General features: G+C 35.0%; 1 protein-coding gene across 1 annotated transcript; it reads left to right on the top strand.

The window, feature by feature from the left end:
• The first annotated feature begins 154 nt into the window (after positions 1 to 154).
• LOC138130285 (uncharacterized) lies at positions 155 to 19,984 on the top strand. The gene is made up of 14 exons (XM_069046720.1): positions 155 to 272; positions 4,630 to 5,471; positions 9,863 to 10,297; positions 10,361 to 10,439; positions 10,580 to 10,767; positions 10,819 to 11,005; positions 11,055 to 11,194; positions 11,257 to 11,420; positions 14,317 to 15,025; positions 17,838 to 18,287; positions 18,336 to 18,414; positions 18,967 to 19,154; positions 19,201 to 19,387; positions 19,437 to 19,984. The coding sequence occupies exons 2-14, from the start codon at positions 4,778 to 4,780 to the stop codon at positions 19,723 to 19,725; spliced, it is 3,789 nt and encodes a 1,262-aa protein (XP_068902821.1). The 5' UTR covers positions 155 to 272; positions 4,630 to 4,777; the 3' UTR covers positions 19,726 to 19,984.
• Positions 19,985 to 20,240: the final 256 nt, after the last annotated feature.

Genomic DNA, 20,240 nt, shown 5'->3' with positions numbered 1-20,240 from the left:
TCGGTGGTGTTTGATTAAAGCCACATAAAGACTCGAAGGTAACGGTTAAAATCAATATGTATTTGTTTGTAATTTATATGTAACTCGTGTGATTACATTTTTCCCTGATAGTATTATCGTTAGGTACATTTTTTTTATAGTTAATCAATAGAAATTATCATGCAGTTTAGGTAATTTATCAGATTATGGGACATGAGATAAGTAAACATGGTAGTGGTTTAGTAAGACGTGACAGAAGTAGAACTAAGTTCAGACGACGATATGACGATGTGGTAAGTAGGTACTCGCTTAGGTTAGATGAAAGGCCAATCTATCCGCGAATGTTATCTGAAAAATAACAGGAACAGGTAATTTGACTGACCGTGAAACGTTCCTATCAAAATAAATCAGTATGTTGCCAACGTGGTTATAAGATTCAAGAAAAAACAATTTTAGGAAAGTACACATCGTGTGAAAGAGGAGAAAACAATGAAAGTTAAATATTTATCTGTTCCAATCGCGTTGGGGAATTCAGTCAAGGTAAACATTCTTTTCTTCAGATCAGAACGACCTTTGCTTCATTTCAATTTTCAACGAAAAGATGTAGCGCCCATTAAAATGTTGATGAAATTTTTATTTAACATTGTGGGTTGCGTTGAACGATTCTCTCATTCTATAACATTGATATTCACTTTGAAAGTCCAAGCTTAGAAAAAATGTGGTTCTGCTGTGAAATACAAATAACAAATAAAAAAGATAAGGGCCGCAACTCAAGCAAACAATTATTCATCGGGCGGTGTTTTTAAAAATCAATATCTTAGGATCGTCGTTGATTGATCATGTGAGTTGCGTTTACAAAACTATAGCTTGTTACTATTGGAACAAAAGAAGATAAGTGCGGTTATTATTATTACTATAGTAATAATACCGTGCGATCGAAAAAAAAATCGAGATGGCCATGATTAATACGCTTCAGTTGGCAGCACGTAAAAATTTAATTCAAATGTCATCAGATGTCATTAATTACAATAGTAACTGTCATTCCGGACTTTCAAGGCACTTTCCAACAACTTGCTTATTTTGTTTTTTCATACCTGAAAAACAACGTGTTCAAAAACAAGCCTGGCACAATTTCCGTAATTACTGATAACTGCAATTTAATAAATTGATGTCCCGACTTTGCAAAGGTCATTTGAAAACATGAAGTGAAGGGAGTAGCATTATGTTTGGAAGCTGAAGGCAGACATTTCGAACATTTACTCTAGTTAAATACGATTGCAGCTCCTCATGATTCTTTTACAACCGACAAGTCACACATAATGCACACCTTTATGAAAATCAAGATTTAGACGTTCTCAAAATCACTAACCTAATTTTTAAGACTGACATCTAATAATTGAAATTCTAACGAATTGCCAACTGAAATTTTTGGTCACAGCAAACTCTATTTTTTTTTTCGATCTCACGGTATATTATATACATATATTAAAGTGGAAATGCTATAGCACTAGTGCTGTTAGGTAAAACAATGAACAAGCATTTAATAAGTAATAACCAAACAGTAACAATTTATTTCAATTATAAACGGTATGTTTTAAAATGAGACATTCTTTAATTTAATATACGCTACTTGGTTGGTAAGTTCAATATAACAGAATCGTTCTGTTATATACCATTTATTTACCAATCTGTAGTATTTTCACACCTTGCTGCATTTATTATTTTTCCCAAAACTTCTCAAAAGCCAGAAAGACTTCACAATCCTAGGATCTACATGAGATTTGGTAATAGATTGTTTTAAGCTCTAATACATTTTTTTAACAGTACTTACTTAGGATCATAAAATAATTCCACTTGGGCAGCACTAATCGTAAACAATTTTATAGCTTTTCTCTAATAAATATAATGAAATACCTTGATTGGCTCAGTTTGTTTATTTTGCAAGACAAAATGTCTCTTTTAAATTATTTTTACGCCTAGCAATCGATCTGTCGTCATTATAGTTCAGTACATCTCCAAAAATTAAAAATGTTCGCAAACTGTCATAAATACACACTCTTGAAAAGTACCACTTTCTTGTCGAACAGTTTACGACCAGCTGTTCGATAGCAGATCTTGGCTTGATTAAACGGCCATGTTTGCGTCTATGTTGATATTCACTATGTACACACCTTTATTACCACACAAATAAGGGAAAAATGTAATAATAATATTTCAGACAGATAACTCCACGCCACAATTTATTTCACCTTTTTAAATTTTAGTTTAATAAATATGAAAACCTGATGAAAAAAATTTCGAACAAAACCTTTTTTTATTCGACACTGTCAGAATTTGAGAAATTTCTCCTGTGTGAGCGGATTTTGATAAATGTCACAACTTGTCAAAACGAAACGTCAAGCTAATTTTAAAGATTTTAGGCGATTTGGAGCCTTTAAGGGGCTCGTCGAACAAAAAAACGTTGTATTCAACTCGTTCTTGTGTAAATTGGGCCTTTTTTGGCACTCGTGGGCCTTTAAAACGCGAGTGAAACGAGTGCCAAAAAATCCCAATTTACACACGAACTCGTTAAATAAACTACTATTCTCTTACTAGTTTGTAAAGTAAAGAATACAAATGATCCCTGATTTTCTAATTCAAGTTCCTCGTGAAAATTAACTTGTCATTTTTTGTAGCTTATTAAATTCTGAACAAATTTAGCTATGTAGAAATTTTTAATGGGATTAATACTTTTCAGAATAACGCTGTTAGAACATTCCACAATAAAATAACGGTTGGACTTTCAAGTTCTGGTAAACGATCTTATAGTGAATAAAATTGTCTTTAACATGCTGGCAGAAAAATTGAGAGTTGTTGATAATTGCAAAACTGATAGACGGTCAAATTTTGAAATTTACACGGTATAGTTATAGTGTGTCTTGAAATTACTCCTGTGAGGTTATTTCCCGAAGATTTTTTCATTTTTTATTATCACCTCCATTTGTCATCATTCTTATCTACACATAATTTTATCGGTAATTCTCCTCACAGGAGAATAGCAGTAGGGAACGATATTTGGAACGACTTATGCAGTTTCTATAACGTACTAATACTTTTATGAGGGTTGGAACGGTTGGGACCGGCTTCAGAAATAGGCCGTATTTAAACATTTCTTACTGGGGGTTTTCAACGCATTTGTGCTCTGCAATTTTTGCGAACTAATTAAGAATATCCAAATATCGTTTCCTACTAATACTGTAGTTTCGACATTAATCACAGATGATACTAATTTTGAACCTTGTTGCCCAATTGTCCTGTCACTTTAGATATACTCGTAATTTTATTCACTACAAAATCCTATGTTTCAAATTAAAAATCTAAATATCGGTGTCAATAGGTAGGTGCAACTCTACAGGACATTTAGACTAATTAGTGTCGTGTATTAGTAGTGTCGTGCTATCGAACTTTCTAATGGCATTATCGTGAAAAATATTAGTCCTATCGATATTTTGTTAATGACCAAACTTGTTGAGAATTTAATTAGCTATAAAAAATGTTCAGGTATTTTTTACGTACAATTAACACAAATCAACGTTATGTGGATAACATTATCTTACAACTCTGACAGATCGAAACAGGATGGAAAAATCAGAGATCTTCATTTGTATCCCTTCTTGTTCGAAATTTTTCAACGGAACGGTAAATTTCATATTCTATTGACTGGACTACAAAACCCTTCACACTTCAGCGCATCGAAATTTTACCTGAAAGGGGATGTTCATAGAGAAAGTACACGAACGGTAGGGGTCCTATTAAGTTAGAGAGCCAACCGAGAGAGATCCATCAATATTTGTCAGTTTATCACCTGATGGCTTTCGCGAAAAGTTTTCCGTCTAAATAAAATTTGACACAAGAGTCATTATTGTAAGTGCACAAACATGGAGTTTCTCGAGTAATTAACTAAAGATCATACATTTTTTGTTATTATTTAAAAAAATCCAGTTAACATGATGATTCTCTACGAAACAATGGACGATAAAATATGTGGGGCCAAAATATTCATTTTTTAAACATGAAATTTACATTTTTCCAAAATTTTGAATCATAATAGACAAATTATTAAAATTAAAGTGTCTTGCGTAAATAGAGATGCTTTGGAGCAGGATTACTCATTAGAAAGTTTCATCTGGGGATATTGACCCAACAAAAAAAAATATTTGTGTTTTTACTGGAGTGTATGAAATAATAATGGCAATGTGGAGTTTACTGAAACGTGTTAACTAAACTGGTTTATTATAGTACAGCAATAAATAAAGTCCCATGTTTATTGATTTAGTATATCTATAATAAACTTCCTGCCATTTTAGTGGCATATTTTATGCAGAAATTAGCTCGTTACGAGTCATGGAAATAGTTATTTTTCCAAACCGAAAAATTTGTATTTTTAAAATTTCTCTAGTGGGAACAGTGCTCTTTCAAAATCATTCCTTGAAGCGCCTCGATCCTAGCAATTTCATTAGTTTTAAAACTGTACTGTTAGCTTTCAGAAAAAAAAAATTAGTTGGATTTTTTTTTATTCGTTTAAATTAGAAAAATATTAGCGCTTGAGTGCAACGCAAATATTGCTTCATTTTTAATTTCCTTACTAGCTAATTAATTTTTGATAATTAGTTTCAGAATCCGGAGCCCCTCCGAACCGCCCCCAAACCCGAGTCATTCATAATGGTGCGCGCATCTTGCCCAGTTAGTAGTGTCGGCGTTGGCAACAAGCTAACACAGAAATGCGGCAGTGAGGAAAATTTGTTGCACCGTTTGAAAAATGCACATTCTTCTGACATTTCTCCTAGTGTTGAACGCTCACTACACAACTCCTTTGCACAAATGTTGTGACCGCAACAGCTACTTGAAGAAAAACAATTCCGTTTACGTTTGTGGTAGAGACGACGACAAACGGCTGCAGATCTTCACCAAAGAAACGAACTTCTTCAGGGGCAACTCCACACCCGATGGTGAGTGCTTCGACGTCAGCCGAGACATCATCGAGTACAAAGTGAGGAACCGGACGGTCGTCGAGAACAAAAAGATCGACGTCAACTTCTACAACAAGTGTTGCCCTCTCGGCTATTTTTACAACTCTCTGGCGCACTCCTGCGTGCAGAAGGACCACGACGAAAGCTTCATCACCCAGAACTTTGTCAGGGTGGGTCTTCCGCACTGTCATGTGGTGGTCGACTACAGATTGACCCCCGGAAGCTACCGATTGGAGTTGGGGAACTTGCACATTGGCGACGAGTCCATCAAATTTCGAGATGGTCAGTTCTGCATCGACAAAGACCAAGACGAGGAGTTGGTGGCGCGGGGGTGCCATGAGGACTTGGCCATCTGCCACAAGACCAGGTGCATTCGCAAGTGTTGTCCGGATGGACAGAGCTTCGTCAACGGACAGAAATGCAAGAACACCTTTGTTCACGGTCTCAATTTGTCTTTTACTGACAGAATAAATAATTCGCAAGGTAAAGTTCGAATTCTCTGCAAAGTCGGTTCACACTCGGTTGTTTGAACGTTGTACAATTTTTCACTCCTCTTAATAATATTTATTTAAGAACAAACGGAAACTCGTCTGGCCACATGTTCGCTCGTTTTGCTGAAAAACTGCAAAAATTCCTCAAGTTGGAGTTGCATTATTTGTGACAATTGGGCTTGATTATTTAAACGGGACTAATTAAAATTGTGCGAACATTATTCCGGATCAAATAATCTCTATTTACTACCGGCACTTTATTTGTTTGAAGATTATTGCGCCAACTTCTTTAATAATCCGTTGTTTGTTATTGCTCCTTATTGCTCCTCACTATTCAAATGTTTATTGAAACTTTGCACGCAGAAAGGTGTCCAAGAATAAGCTAGTCACGTTCGTTTCTTCTTGTTTACTTGTTTCTAAATTTATCTTTGTACTGGGCAGATCTTGGTTTGTAACTTTTACAAATTAACAACAAGCTCTCAATTAACAGTTGGCCAAAGTTAATTATTTGTAATTAATTAAAAATCGTAAAAGAGTCTGCTAGGTTTTTTAAATAAAAACTTTCAAATCGAACACTTCATGAAATCAAGCTTTTTTTTAATAAATCTAAGAAAATCTACATTCCGGATGTTTCTTGTGAGAATTGGGTGCCACACACATATTAGCAAATTTCTAAAAACCTGTTGTTTTTTCAATCTGGCTTCGATCTTTATATTCGTTGGGAACATTGTACTGGTCAGTTTCAGTAACGCTGCAATTCGGAAATTATTAGGTGAAAATTTTTGGAATTTCGTAGTAAAATACACATCTGGGGCATTTTGTGTGGGCATTTTCTAAACGCAGTGTATCATAAAATTTGCGGAGGGCTGTAAAAACTCAAAATGATGCAATCTAAGACATCTGTTTGGTTTATTTACACATTTTTATTGGCTTGATAGTAGTATTCAGTGAAAAGTCTCGTTCCATCGGATTAATGTGTATATTTACAACAAAAAAAAGTGAGGCCGATCAAATTATATTAAATAGCGTTTCGAAGAGGAGAGTCAATTTTCAGCGAATTTCATCAAATCGGTAATGATAAACCTACAGGATCCGATAACATTTTGTAATTATTTTATTAACGAGCAAATATCAAAAGTGGAGGGTAAAAGTAAAGGAGAACAATCATACTCTCTTTAATCTACATCAATATGTACAGAGTATATTTGTAAAATTTCTAAAATGATATAAAGAATATAATAGTGCTTGGAGTGATTTAACACACAACAAAACTCGATATGTTAAAAAATAGCAAATTGATTGTTAACATTGTATGGATTCTATTTTTACTAGTAACATTTTTGTAGTAATCTCACAATTATTGATATGTTGAATTTCCTCCTAGTCTGTTTTCTTTATTTAGTTCTAAAAGCAAATCCTAGCGGATTAGTATTCGATACTGAATAAACACTTTGGGATCTCTTCTTGTGAGAGGACGTCTATTAAAAAAGTTCTATTGGCAAATACTCCACCTAAATCCTAGGATAGGTGTTCCAATGTTTCTACAAAACATTTAAAAACATTCCAAATTTAAAAAGTGCACTTGACTTCAGTGTATTTGTATTGTACTATATCGCTATCCAACCATCAGGCGTTGATAATAGTCAAACATTACACTAAAAGTGTTGTTTACCTTTACGTACGAAAATTTGATGGGAGCTTTTAGCTGTTGCATTTATTTACTTTTGTCTTTATTTCTCTTTATGATATGTTTCTTACCAAAATTGTGTTTATCGTGCATAAAGTACAGGATGATTCAAGTTTTCCGCCCGCACTATCAAAAAATTAGTAAAAATTACAAAACGTTAGGATTACACAAGGCTTCAAATGTGTGCAATCAATTTTCCCGTATCACTTCATTCAGAGCCATAAATTAAAAAAAAAAAATGATTTTGAGCAAAAAAAAAATGTTTGTACCTGCTCATAATTCACAATTAATTCAATTCGCATGAAAAGAAAATGACTAGTTTTTGAAGTACATATTCGATTTTTAACATTAACAGCGAAAAATGACCAAGATTTACAACAGGTGTCATAAATAAATACCTCATTGTTGGTAAACAGCCAACAAACATCTGTTGAAAACTTTTCTAGTAATTCTTAGGTTCCTAAAGGGACTTAAACAACCCATGTCAACCTCTTTTGCGGAAGTGATCGCCCAATTTAATAATAAATCATAGCTGAATTTTTTACTTTATATTAAATTCCATTTATTTCAAAAACCTGTGATGTTTTCATGATTCACCAATATTTTTCTGAATGTTTGAAAGTGAAAAATTATGTAAAATAATGCAGCAGTTATTGAATTAAAATGAAATTTTTACAGAATGTTCTACAGCGATACACAATCATTCCTACTGGACAATAATTTAAAACAGGTGCGTCGGAATAGGCGGGAGAAAGACGACACAGAAAAATTATAATTTTATTTTACATCACTATAATTAAATTCAGAATAATTTCAATTGTCTTCACTGTAAATGTTCAATTCGTATTCCTCTGAATTAATTACACTACATTTTCTACATTTGTTGGGGGTGATTTTTGAAGTTTCATTGTTAGCTAAAGCTAAATTTTTTTCGTTGCTTCAATATTACTTCTACACTCTTCGTAATTATTTTTATGACACCGAATAACGTTTGTTCTCGCTGCTTAAAAATAAAATATAAACACTATATTCATCTAGAAACCATAGAACTCTAGAGTAAAATATGAATTACAGACGTAATCTTATTCGAGGAAGAATAAGGTACCACTTCTTCACTTCTACTTTCTGTCATCGCTGCTGTTGTAGGTGTGTCGCTTACTACCACATAATCAGTGCTGAAAGTGAAGAACCAGCAGCACTCAGCAGAATAGAATTTGTATCTAGTAAAATTTACAAAATTGAAAAATAATTTTTTGTAGATTTCGTTCAGCGATTAGGTATATCGGGCGTTCAAATGAAATCCTGGGCTGTGAAGGTGTTGGAAACCGTCAATTGTTTTGCTTTTTTAAACTGTAAATTGACAATTGTAATTATAGTATCTTGACAGCTAACCTAAAATTTATTACCAAAATTTCTTTCTGTTTTTTCTTTCTTTGCAATGTTTTACATTAAAGATAGAATTACTATTCTAAGGGTACCCTCTGCAAAAAAACAAACATGTTCAATTATGTGCCAATTAAACATAAACAAATGTCATTCATGTCAAACTTTACACTGTTCCAAATGGTTTACTTTTTTCAACGTCTACTCAGCCCAGGTTTTCATTTGAACGTATGATATTTAATCATGTGTAGAATGTTGAAGGTAACTCTTTCCTGTTCAAAATAAAATAGATATGGCGATAATTCGAAGGTATTTTAGAATCTTGATCGTAAATGCTTTTCTTAATTAGCAAATCTGCAATGAAAAGGTTTAATGTTTCAAAAAAAGAAACCGAGAAAAACCACATTCGCTTGACGCATTTAGTAACAGTTTAGAATAAATAATAGTCTTTGGAACAGTGTAGATCAGGTTTTACATAATTGAAATTTAATAATGTTGATTTACGTCCAGATAGTGATAAAAACTAAAATAAGGCTAATATTTCAGAAGGTGTTATTTATTAACATAGAATAATATACTAAATTTGCATTGCATTGTTTAGTCTACTTAGATAGACATCATATTGTTGTTTTTAATCCAAAAAATCAATAAAATCATGGCCTACTTCAATCTGTGCCAATTTATGTAAAGACATAATATTTATAATGCACATGTCAATGAAAGAGATTTGTAATTTATGAATCATTTGGTGTTTACACAAGAATGATCTTTTTCAACAGCATTATTTCAATGAGAACGTCCATACATATTGTCAGTCGATGTAAACAAACACTTTTAAAAGTGATCCATGGAACCTAACATATCTACTGACGTTTCCTTTTTTCATCGCAATTTTTCATTTCAATTTTATTTGGATTATCCAAACAGTAAACTCGATTTTTTGCATAAATCTGTGCCACCAAAACAACGATTAACATACGACGACAAGACGCCATAAATTTACAAGTATAATTGTATTGCTCCCTACTTTATCGACAAAAATTTTCAGAATAGACAAGAAAATAAGGGAAAGGAATCGATAAGATACTCAATACTGACCAACGTATTGATTTCACTATGATTCGCCCCAATTTAAAATTTACATTTTGCAAATTGAGTTACCAATGACGCACGCCAATGTGCTACTCGGTAACTATCGCTGTCGTCACTTGTACACTCTCTAAGGATTGTTGACGAGGGTGTTTCTAGGAAAAATAACAAAATTAATTAGTTTAGAGGAATTGATCCTGTTTTATGAGAAATATTGTTTTCAGATCCGTTTGCAATTAGGCATGGCTACAACTGCCGAATTTACATCTTGAAGAAGAAAATCCAATTTTACTTGGACACTGATGGAACCTTGCACGCTTTCTCCAATCAGTCAAATTCGTTTGTATCTTACGGAATCGACAAAGAAAAATCCTACTGCATCGAACACGCTCACAAGAAGAGTCTCAACAGATTTGAGTTCTTCATGTGCTTCCCCGATAATCCCATAAGAGGAAAATTTCTAGCAGCACGATGGGCCAAGATACTGTCTTGTATATTCATCCTCGTCACCATGGCCGTCTATCTTTTCCTTCCGGAAATGCTAAATCTCTTCGGCAAGATTCTTCTGAGCTACTGCACAGCAGTCCTGACAGCTTTTGTACTTCTGATCTATACTCAATTTGAGACGCAGCCCAGCGACAAGGCTTGCATTGTAACAAGTGTGTAACTAACTCCTCCAGAAGTCGCATTTTTATATTTGTATTAATCAAAATCGTTTTCAGGTTTTGTGTCGTCGTACATGTCCCTCAGTTCCTTCGCATGGCTCAATATCATGTGTTTTGACATTTGGTGGACGTTTGGGTGAGTCAAGACCTCCAAATCCTCTCCACTTCAATTTATACCACAATCAATTTATTATTATTAATTTAACAAATGTTGTTCTGTCAACAGAATGATGAACGACGTCTTTCTTTCTAAATTACAAACATGTTTTCTTCCAGAACACCGAAATCTTTTGTATCAGCGAAACAGAAGAGGAACGAGTTAAAGAGGTTCATCTTGTACAGTCTCTACGGCTGGGGCATCCCTGCAAACTTGACCCTGATAACTTTCTTGGCCTACGGAGTTTTTGACACACCCTACGTCGTGCGACCCTTTTTGGGAGCCTTTAAATGCTTCTGGGAAAGGAGTAAGTAATGCTTTGTTCTAATTAGAACGTAAAAGAACGAGTGAGTTTTAGGGAGTGGCAACTACGGCATGTTCTTGTACTACTCAATACCTTTAATATTTATGCAAATTGTCAATTTCGTGTTCTTCGTGCGGACCATCGTTTATTGTCTCAGAGTGAAGAATGAAATCAATAAAATGAACGACAATAGAATATCGGTCAAAGGGCGAAGGAAGAGTTACAACGTGGATAAAGAACAGTGGGTAGATAATCCAATGGGAGATAAATTACTAAATAACACATTTCAGATTGATGTTAATATTGAAATTGAGCGTGACCATGGGAATGCTTTTCTTGTTTGAAGTGGTGTCGTCGTTTTTTGATTTCAGCACCAGTTCTAAGACAGAATATGTGGAAATAATTTGGGATACGATCAACTGTTTACAGGGTGCGACAAAATACCCAGTTGAAGTTTTATTTATTCTTTAATGATTTCATTTTATCTTGCAGGAGTCTACATATTTATGATTTTTATTTGCAAGGCGAAAGTGTTGAGGTTGTGCAAGAATAAGATCGTTTCAAATAGAGATAGAAAGATTTCCGTATCGTCGATGCCCACTAGCACCACACAAGTTTCTATACCTCTTAATTCCACAAATAAAATTAGAAATGTATAATTTTCCATGTACAAATGACTCATCAGTATTGTATTATTTATATATCTATGCCGTTTTAAATTATATGAAGCAGGTTAACAAGACTGTTCTTTCTTTCTTTTTTCAACAGAAAGAATTCTGTGGAATATTTTGTCTCAAGAGTGTATTTAACAATTTCTGAATTGGAAAGAATATATTCAAAAATTGTTTTTTACTTGCTCTATAGTATTGTATTTTATAGAAATCGTTTTCACGTTACCGCAGTTAATGTTATCACTCATGTAAGTGATTGTGATTGCTTTACGTGTTACGCTGTATTTATTAAATTATTGAGAAATAAAATTTCATTTGAAACCTCTACGTTTACAATTTTTAACAAAAATGCCAGCGAAAATAGTTAACTATTTAGAAATTTGTCTAAATCAATTTATAAAACAATAAACTGTTACGAAATTATTGATACTTTACAGGAGCCATGAATTCATTTCTTTTAGGTTAGTCGTAGGTAGGCAACCAACTGTACACAAGTGCTGTCAAAATATAACAGCGAACGTTTTGTTTGGAACATAATTCTTGTAAAAAGTATACTTAAATTGCTAAAAAAAAATAGAGCAATTTCGATATGGTAATTGGGTAAAGCAATATTGATACAGAAAGAGGCAAATATCTTGAGGATCAAGACAAAAGAGAAAAATCCAGGCAAAAAAAAAATTCATTTGTGAGAACGTTCTTGTGATTAGCGATGAAACTTACATAATTATTGATATTGCAGTTCCATTTGGACGCAATAATGCACCCAGAACTGTTTGAACATAAGTATAAAAAATCCCAGCTTTATAAGATATATTTGGTATGACAGGGTGATTATATTGAAATGTTTTATCACCAAGAGAACTAAAAAGATCACATTTTATGTGATTAGACTTAGCAACGGACAACATTTTTAACAGTATGGAAGTTACCGATTTCATAAGAAAAAACGGAAAATCTTCAAAATGTGCTTCAAGCAAGAAGAATAAAAAATTTTTGGACGGTATTAAGCAAAGATATATTCCTGTCGTCAAAAATGTTTCAAAAATATTCGTTATTGCGGATTTATGTTTTAATCAAGTTTCTGTGAAGCTAGGAAAATGGACAGTCATTGAACAGTGTCCCAAATAAATAATAGCGTATGTCCCACAGGTCTAAAGTGTCTTTTCATTCCTCAGACGTACAAATCATTTTTAACAGAACAGGAAAATTTAAACTGTATTAGAAAAAGTTGCTCTGCATAAAATGTATTGCAAATATGACAGTAACTACTCATCCTTTGCACCATAAAGTGAGTCAATTGTTCTTGCACACGTGTAGATAATTATGCCAATTACTGACCACTATTATTAAAATGACGTATGTTTAATATTATCACCGGACAGTTTAATTTTTTCTTTAAAGGAAGAGGACCACCAGCATTGAATGTCGCTGGTTTGCTGCACAACTGTGTACATTTCTGACGATTAGTAAACGAGGACCAGGAGCCAAACAAACTAAAGTGAAATATTTCGTCTGCACAGAACGAACGACTTGTGAGAAAGCGTAAAATCGATAAACATTTTTATAGTCGGTGAGAGCTTCGTAACAGCCCTTCTTGCATTCCTTCCTAAACTGCACCAACAAACGTAAATTCCACTTTCTACGCTTAGGCGACAGGTAGTGAGTCCTCCACTATCCAAATATTTATTGTAGGTGCTCGAAAGTGATCGTTCGTCATGTTAAGCCTCTTCGGTTTAGTGTTGATTGTAAAGCAGATAAACACCAGACACATTATCGAAAACATGGAGCTCCACTGTTGCGATAAAAAACTAATCACACTGAATGAGCGGCCTCTTCATATCGATCACCAAGTGTTTTAATTACGCTCCAAAAATTCGAAATGACGCTTGATTCTGTTTGTTTCGGTTAGAACAATCAATATATTTTGCTTTCATCTCGGTCTAGATGTAGCAACGAGCAAATAAAAATTCTCAAAATTACGAATTTTCCTTCTGCGTTCCGTTGAGGTCGAGCGGCGATATTAAAGCTAATTTCAACTGTCATTGGTAATTTAGAGCCCATTGAGTAAAGAACATTTTCTTTGTTCGTGACGATGATAGTAAAACAATTGTTTATTCTATTTTATAAGATGGGTAAATCATTTGAGAGATAATGCGATGTTTTAGACCAATCAGATTTCTTTTGAACCACTTCATTTTTGTATTTATTCCATTCAACATCTTGTACAGTTCATTTCCAGTGATCTTGGTGACTTTGTATTATTGCGTCAACGATTACAGATTTTTTTTTTGCAATTATCAATTAATCACACCCTAATTGTATGTTATTTTATAACATTTTGTAATCGATACGTTTCGAAAAGTTCTGCAAAACACATGTCATCCTTTTGACGTCAAGGCGACGGGAACCGATTAAATATCATTAGCAGCCCAAAGATGCTACAATGATAATTTGTTGTTAATGTCTTTATTATATTTTTTAGAACACAATGGAGCGATTAATCATCGACTGCATTTAGGAAGTAATTATTACCATTTACATATGTTTTAATAGCATTCCAAATATTATACTGCCATAATTTAAAACCGCTCTGCCTGTCCCAGTATTGCGTGAGTTCGTAGAAATTCCCCCGAATTTTTCTGAACACTTCCCACGAGTAATCTCATTGATTCAAACAGGTTTTAGTAGCTTTTGATATATTCGTCGAAGCTGGTTGGCCTTTCTCATCTTTAAGAATGAATAAAAGAGTGTCTTAAATTAAAAGTACATTACGCAAAATCAGAGTATTCGTCGAAGAGGAGGTGCAGACATCAGTCCTACCAGCGTGTGAGCCGAAGCGGAACCTCCATCAGTTCTGCTGGGGAATCTCGCAAAGTAACATCATGTGAAGTCAACACTGACCATGTTTCGCTTGTTGTTGTTGTTATTGATGCAGAGTTGTCTGAACGCAGACGAGGTCTACCCGAAATGCTGCGACAGTGACAGTGTCCTGGAAAAAATCGACTCCTCGTACTCTTGCACCCCGGATTTGACCCACAGGATCCAGATAATCGCGAACGAGACGAATCTCGTCGCCAGATCGGAAGAGGGTTTTTGCGTCGATGTGGAAAATTCGGTGAGTCTTTTCAAGTTGAACGGCACCGAAGTGATTAAAGTGAAAGAAGTGGAGGTCGAGTTTTACCCGAAGTGTTGTCCAGTGGATTATTTCTACAACAGTACGACTCATGGATGTGTCAAGTCAACGAAAAAGTTGGACACGTTTTTTCGCGAAAAGTTCGTCCGGGTTGGACTTCCTGCCTGCAGGATTATCGAGGATGTGAGGGTGAACACCATCAAACGGTGGAACGAGTCTCTTCAGCTGGTGCAGAACAAGGTGTTCGATGAGGGGCTGTATTGTGTCGACAAGGATCAGGACAATTTATTTGTCGCGAGGGCTTGTCGAGATAATTATGATATTTGTGAAAGGATCAGGTGCGTCCATAAGTGTTGTCCTGACGGACAAAGCTTTATCAATGGCTCGAAGTGTTACGATACGTTTGTTCATGGATTGGATCTTTCCTCCTTTGCCGGCAATGTGGACAACATCAATGGTACATTTTATTTACTTATTTTTTATTATCTATAATGCAGAAAAGTGTAGTGACCGCTTCATAATTAATTCGTAATTTATCGACCTCTTTGAAGCTCCTAAATGGAGGTAGTCACGTAATTAAATTCATTGGTTAATTTGTCACATCCACTTTTATCACATTATTATAATTCATATTAATTTCTAGTCCTGTACGACTGTGAACAAGTTACGTCAACAATAGAACCAATCTATGTGGTTCCCAAGAGTTTTTTACATAAACGTGACGATTACTTGTTACCTTTTACGAGGTCATTTTTACAACGGATGTCAAGACATAAAATAAACAAGCTGATTTGTCACCGAAATTAATTAATTCATTCTTTATTTTTCCATGCAGAATATTAACAGTTTGCAACAAAAAATTGTTGTTGAATCGAAAAATATGTAAACAACAAACTTCCAGTTGTTAAATGTTTAAGAAACCAGAAAAATGAATTTGTCGTATTCAAGATTCGTATGTTCTATCTAGAGTACAAGGTTGTGTTATTGTCGTTTAAATAACATACAGTCGCGGACAGAAAAAAGTAGGACAAGTCTTATTAACAAATTTAGCTAAAATTATTAAATAAATAAATAAATAAATAAATAAATAAATATTTTAAAAGTAACCACAGAGAGAGGAAAAAAAAGGAAAAAACATTGTCCTACTTTTTTCTGTCCACGACTGTATTAGTATAATACAGTGTTTTAAAATAAAAATTAATAGTTTCGTAAGTTCGTAACAAGTACGGGAAACTAGTAATTGTGGTAACAAGTAGGCGTTTACAAACGAGCTGCAGACAAGTTTAGTAAGGCACGCAAAGTCACTAGTGCGGTAAAAACTGTTTCTCGTTCATGCGTCCAGCAATGTAAAATACATTTTGGACAATTGTGAAACTGCCTCGCTTACATTTTTTGCAACATAATTTTGTAAATCATGTTTATTTGGTTCCTAATTTCAAGATTTACCTTCTAAACTCAAAACCAAACAATGTATTACAAAACATAAAGTGAAAGTAATAAATTATTTATTTTCGTAACAAGTGCGAAAAGCTAGTGATTATGACACTGAGTGTGCCGTCTTGGTTTCGCGTGGGATGGCTATAATCACGCTTTCCGCAAATTTTATCGACAACGATTTTTCTCCAAACGTGCAAGAAGCAAAAAAATTGATATTTATAAAATCACCGGAAATTATAAATTACGTATGGTAATAACTAACAAGTAATACCACAAAAATGGGTAATAACTTTCTTATCGCATGCTTGCAGGGAAAATATGTAATCAATGATTTCTTTTTTGGTTTCTGTTTCTATGAATCCCTGAACCATTGATTTTCGTCAATTTCATGGTACAAAAATTAAAATTTTGTGCGTAAGTCTATCAAGTCACGCCTTTGAAGGTTTCTCTAGGAAAACATTTTCTTTATTACAGAAACCACACCTCCGATTTGTTTGATAAATTTTCCTTGTTCAAGTCAAAACAGATTTTTGGTTTATTACATCAACTGTTCATCATTCATTGCGATACTTTTTATTTATAAAAAGACTATTTATATCGCTACTCTTGAAATTAAATATTTTACCAAGGACCAGGTGGCCTTCACATTAGGTATATATCTAGCTTCATTTGCACCTTTTCCTCGTGTATTTTTAAATCAAATTTGAATTACTAATTGTGGAGGTATGCCAAGTGTCAAGGACGTGAATATCTAACTTTCGCCGTGTTTATTAGGAGAGCAAATAATAACATTACCACACTCGAGAAGAAACAATCAAGATCTGAGGGATTGCACCAGATATTGTAAATATTGCATGAATAACGATAGTTTGTCATCTTATTCTGGCTTGTCTTCACAGACATTTTATTGTTTCATATAGATGGTTTCCTATCAAAAAGTTTACACTATAATAGTTATTTGTGTATCAAGGCCAAAAACTGCATTTTTTTTGTCCGAGTCTGAGTTTTCTGACCGAGGCGCAGCCGAGGCTTAAAAACAGGCGAGGACAAATGGTACTTTTTGGCACATTAAATTTTTAAATTTTAAATTTTTTATTCTACTTCACGAACTGCAAAGTAAAAGACATCATTGGAAAAGTTTCAAATTTATTTTGTATCTACCTTTTTCAAATAGTTAATACATATTAACGTGATACCTTCTGCTGATTATATTTTTACTCGTTAAACCAGTAGAGACGATTTCCAAAATAAAATTATATTCAAATGCATGAAAAATTTTCCTATATGGTTCTTTGTGTGTTTCTGTTTCTATTTCTTTATATTACTCGTAGGCGGTCTGACGCAATTTCGAAAACGATCGATATTCCACACAAACGTCATTTGCTTTAGCCGGAAATGCCACTTTTCCGCAAACTCTACCCGCTTCCAAAAAATTAATTACGATATTGCAGAGAATTCAAACAAGGAGGGCGGCTGAAAAATCGTTCCTGTGCTTTCACTAAAAGTATTACCGCTTTCGCACAATCTTATCAACGTAATTAAATGGCTCTGGGCGTTGAAAAACTCTGAAAAAACTTTAATATGCATTACGACTCCATTGCACCTTGCGTGCTGATTTTTTGCCTTTAATTACTTTCTCCATTACAAAAACAGCACTTGCTGAAACCAATCTGTCTGGCTTTTACAATGGAATAACAGCGCGTGTTATGGTCCAATATATGAAGCCATTACCTGTTTAATTTGTATATTTAGGCCTTTGTTTGTTCACAAAACAACTTTCCTTGCCTTGATACCACCAATGGTCCGCTTTACGATTTTTCCTTAATTTGTAGCCAGCTTCGTCGTGGTTCACGGCTACGCTCCCCCTCTCTATTCGCTGCAACCGCACAGATTCCATTTCCATCTAGACGACGAAGGGATGTTTATGATGACAGAAATAGATGAAGGAAAAGTCAACGTGACCAAGCACTACGCCGTCGACCAATCGGTCTACTGCATCGAGCACGCTCTCAAGAAGACCATGAACAGCTTCTACTTCTTCAGGGGGTTCCCCGAGCAGACCCAGACCAAATTCCTGTACACGAGAGTCGCCATGGCTATTTCGTGCGTCTTTCTCATGCTGACCATCCTCTACTACTGCTGCTCCAACGAGAAACAAACAGTCTTTGGAAAGACTCTCATAAGCTATTGCACCGCCTCATTCATGGCTTTCCTCGTTTTGTGTTATTTGGCGTTTGATGACACCCGTCCAGAGGCGGGCTCGCCTATTTGCACCGGCTTAGGTAATCCAGATTCTTGTCCCGAAAATGCGTAAAACAACCAGTTTTCAGCTTTCTTCCTGTTGTACTCGACCCTAACGATTTTCACTTGGATGAATGTGATGTGCATCGATATCTACTGGACTTTTGGGTGAGTAAGCAATTTGCATGAGGGTGCAGCGTCCTCGGTTTAATTAAGCATTAGTGTGATCACAACTAGTGGTCCGAAAGGATAGTTATTAAATGAATTGGTCCCCCGTGGGGAGTGGAGCAACAAGTAAATAGACTCACATCATATTTAGGTGGGCAATAAAATTTATGGCAGTGGTAACGGCTTTTTTAACACCATATTGTGCCACAATAATCTCTCTAATAATTGCTTGGTAATTTTAATCTCTATTAATTCGTCTGAGCGGAACGAAGCTGTTCAAACAGATAATGGGATCGAATTTGAAAAGTTCAAAGCGCGACGATGATAGTCAAAGATGAGAGGAATAAATCGCGCCTTTAACCAAATAAACAGAGATGACGCGGCGTCGTGCGAACACGGGGTAGATAATAATATTTATTAAAAATTTTAACAAGTATTTTTCACATGCCGAAAATAGATCGCTTACTAGTCGCTATGACGTGGACGGATTGTTGCTCACGAAGCGTTTTTACCCGCCGGAAATTGTTGCAAGAGCGTAATTTGTTTTTCCAGATCCTCCAAATCCTTCTCGAGCCGCCAACACAGGAGTAAGGAACTCAAGCGATTTGTTTTGTACAGTTTGTACGCTTGGGGATCCCCGCTGGTCGTGACAGCGATCCCTCTGATCTTTTACCACCTGGACGTACTCCCTCCCTCCATACAAGTGATAATAAACGAGAAAAAATGCCTCCTCTACAAAGGTACCTCCCATTCCTGAAAAACCAAATCCAGACGTGTCTGTTTCAGGGGACGGAAACTACGCCCAGTTCTTGTTTTCCACCATGGCTCTGGCACTACTAGAAATATGCAATTTAATCTTATTTGTCAGAACTACAATTTACTGCTTGAAGGTGAAGAGAGAGATCAGCAAAATGAACGATACTCACGCGCTGAAGGGGGAACGGCGACAGAAACTCAACAAATTTCGGGACAGGTGAGTCTGTGGCTTCGTCGCGCGTCTCGCTCATCCATTGGTGCTTCAGGTTTGGACTGTTGCTGAAACTCTTCCTCATCATGGGCGTTTCGTTTTTGTTCGAAGTGGTGTCGACGTTCTTCGATTTCAAGAAGAATTCGACGACGGCGGTTGTTGAAACAATCTGGGACACGTTTAATTGTCTGCAAGGACTGTTCATATTCGTAATATTTTTGGTGAAGAGGAGGATTTTGAAAAAATTTGAACAGAAAGTGGGTCTGACCAGGTTGAGGAAGTTCTCGTTGGTTTCTTCGGCAATGACGCAAACAAGCTCGCTTCCCACTATCAGCAAACAGTGATTAGGCTAAGACTGAACGAGAAGCAACCTTCACATTTCAAGTTCAAGTGAAATTACGATGTAACGAGGCAGAAAATGTGTTTGGTTTTTTTTGGGATAATTAGTGTCTCCGTAGGTTGATTTCTCTGTTTATTGTTATTTTTTAGTAAATTATTATGTGCTAGTATAGACTGCATGGTGATCTGAACTTATCCAAAGATTTTTTTTATTACGATTTTCTTCTTTACGTATTTTATGATAAATAAAAGCACATCTCATTATTTATAGATTTCCTACAATATGACCCAAATCCTCTGTATCTGGAGCCCGTCATTCATTAAAGAATAAACAGGCTAACATAAATAATTATTTTAAATAATGTGTGGTTTATTTACTTTATTGACCGTCGAATAAATCATATTTTAGACTCTTTTCCTGCAAAATTCACTTTCCGTTGTTGAATTCATAATTAAGCATTTCCTTACGTACGGCATTAACAATTTTTTTATTAGACAAAACCGGAATTTCCAAAAACAG

Source organism: Tenebrio molitor, chromosome 5, assembly GCF_963966145.1.
Source record: "Tenebrio molitor chromosome 5, icTenMoli1.1, whole genome shotgun sequence".
Classification (NCBI taxonomy): domain Eukaryota; kingdom Metazoa; phylum Arthropoda; class Insecta; order Coleoptera; family Tenebrionidae; genus Tenebrio; species Tenebrio molitor.
Note: the sequence above shows the minus strand (reverse complement) of the source record. Positions and strands in the feature narration are given on the sequence as shown.

Bases quoted from the DNA above. Each gene is read 5' to 3' on its own strand.
- LOC138130285 (XM_069046720.1), top strand. From the start codon at position 4,778: ATGCACATTCTTCTGACATTTCTCCTAGTGTTGAACGCTCACTACACA. The intron at 11,421-14,316 runs TAATTTTCCATG...GCAAAGTAACAT, and splicing joins CAAATAAAATTAGAAATGTA to CATGTGAAGTCAACACTGAC. The intron at 15,026-17,837 runs GTACATTTTATT...CTTAATTTGTAG, and splicing joins CAATGTGGACAACATCAATG to CCAGCTTCGTCGTGGTTCAC.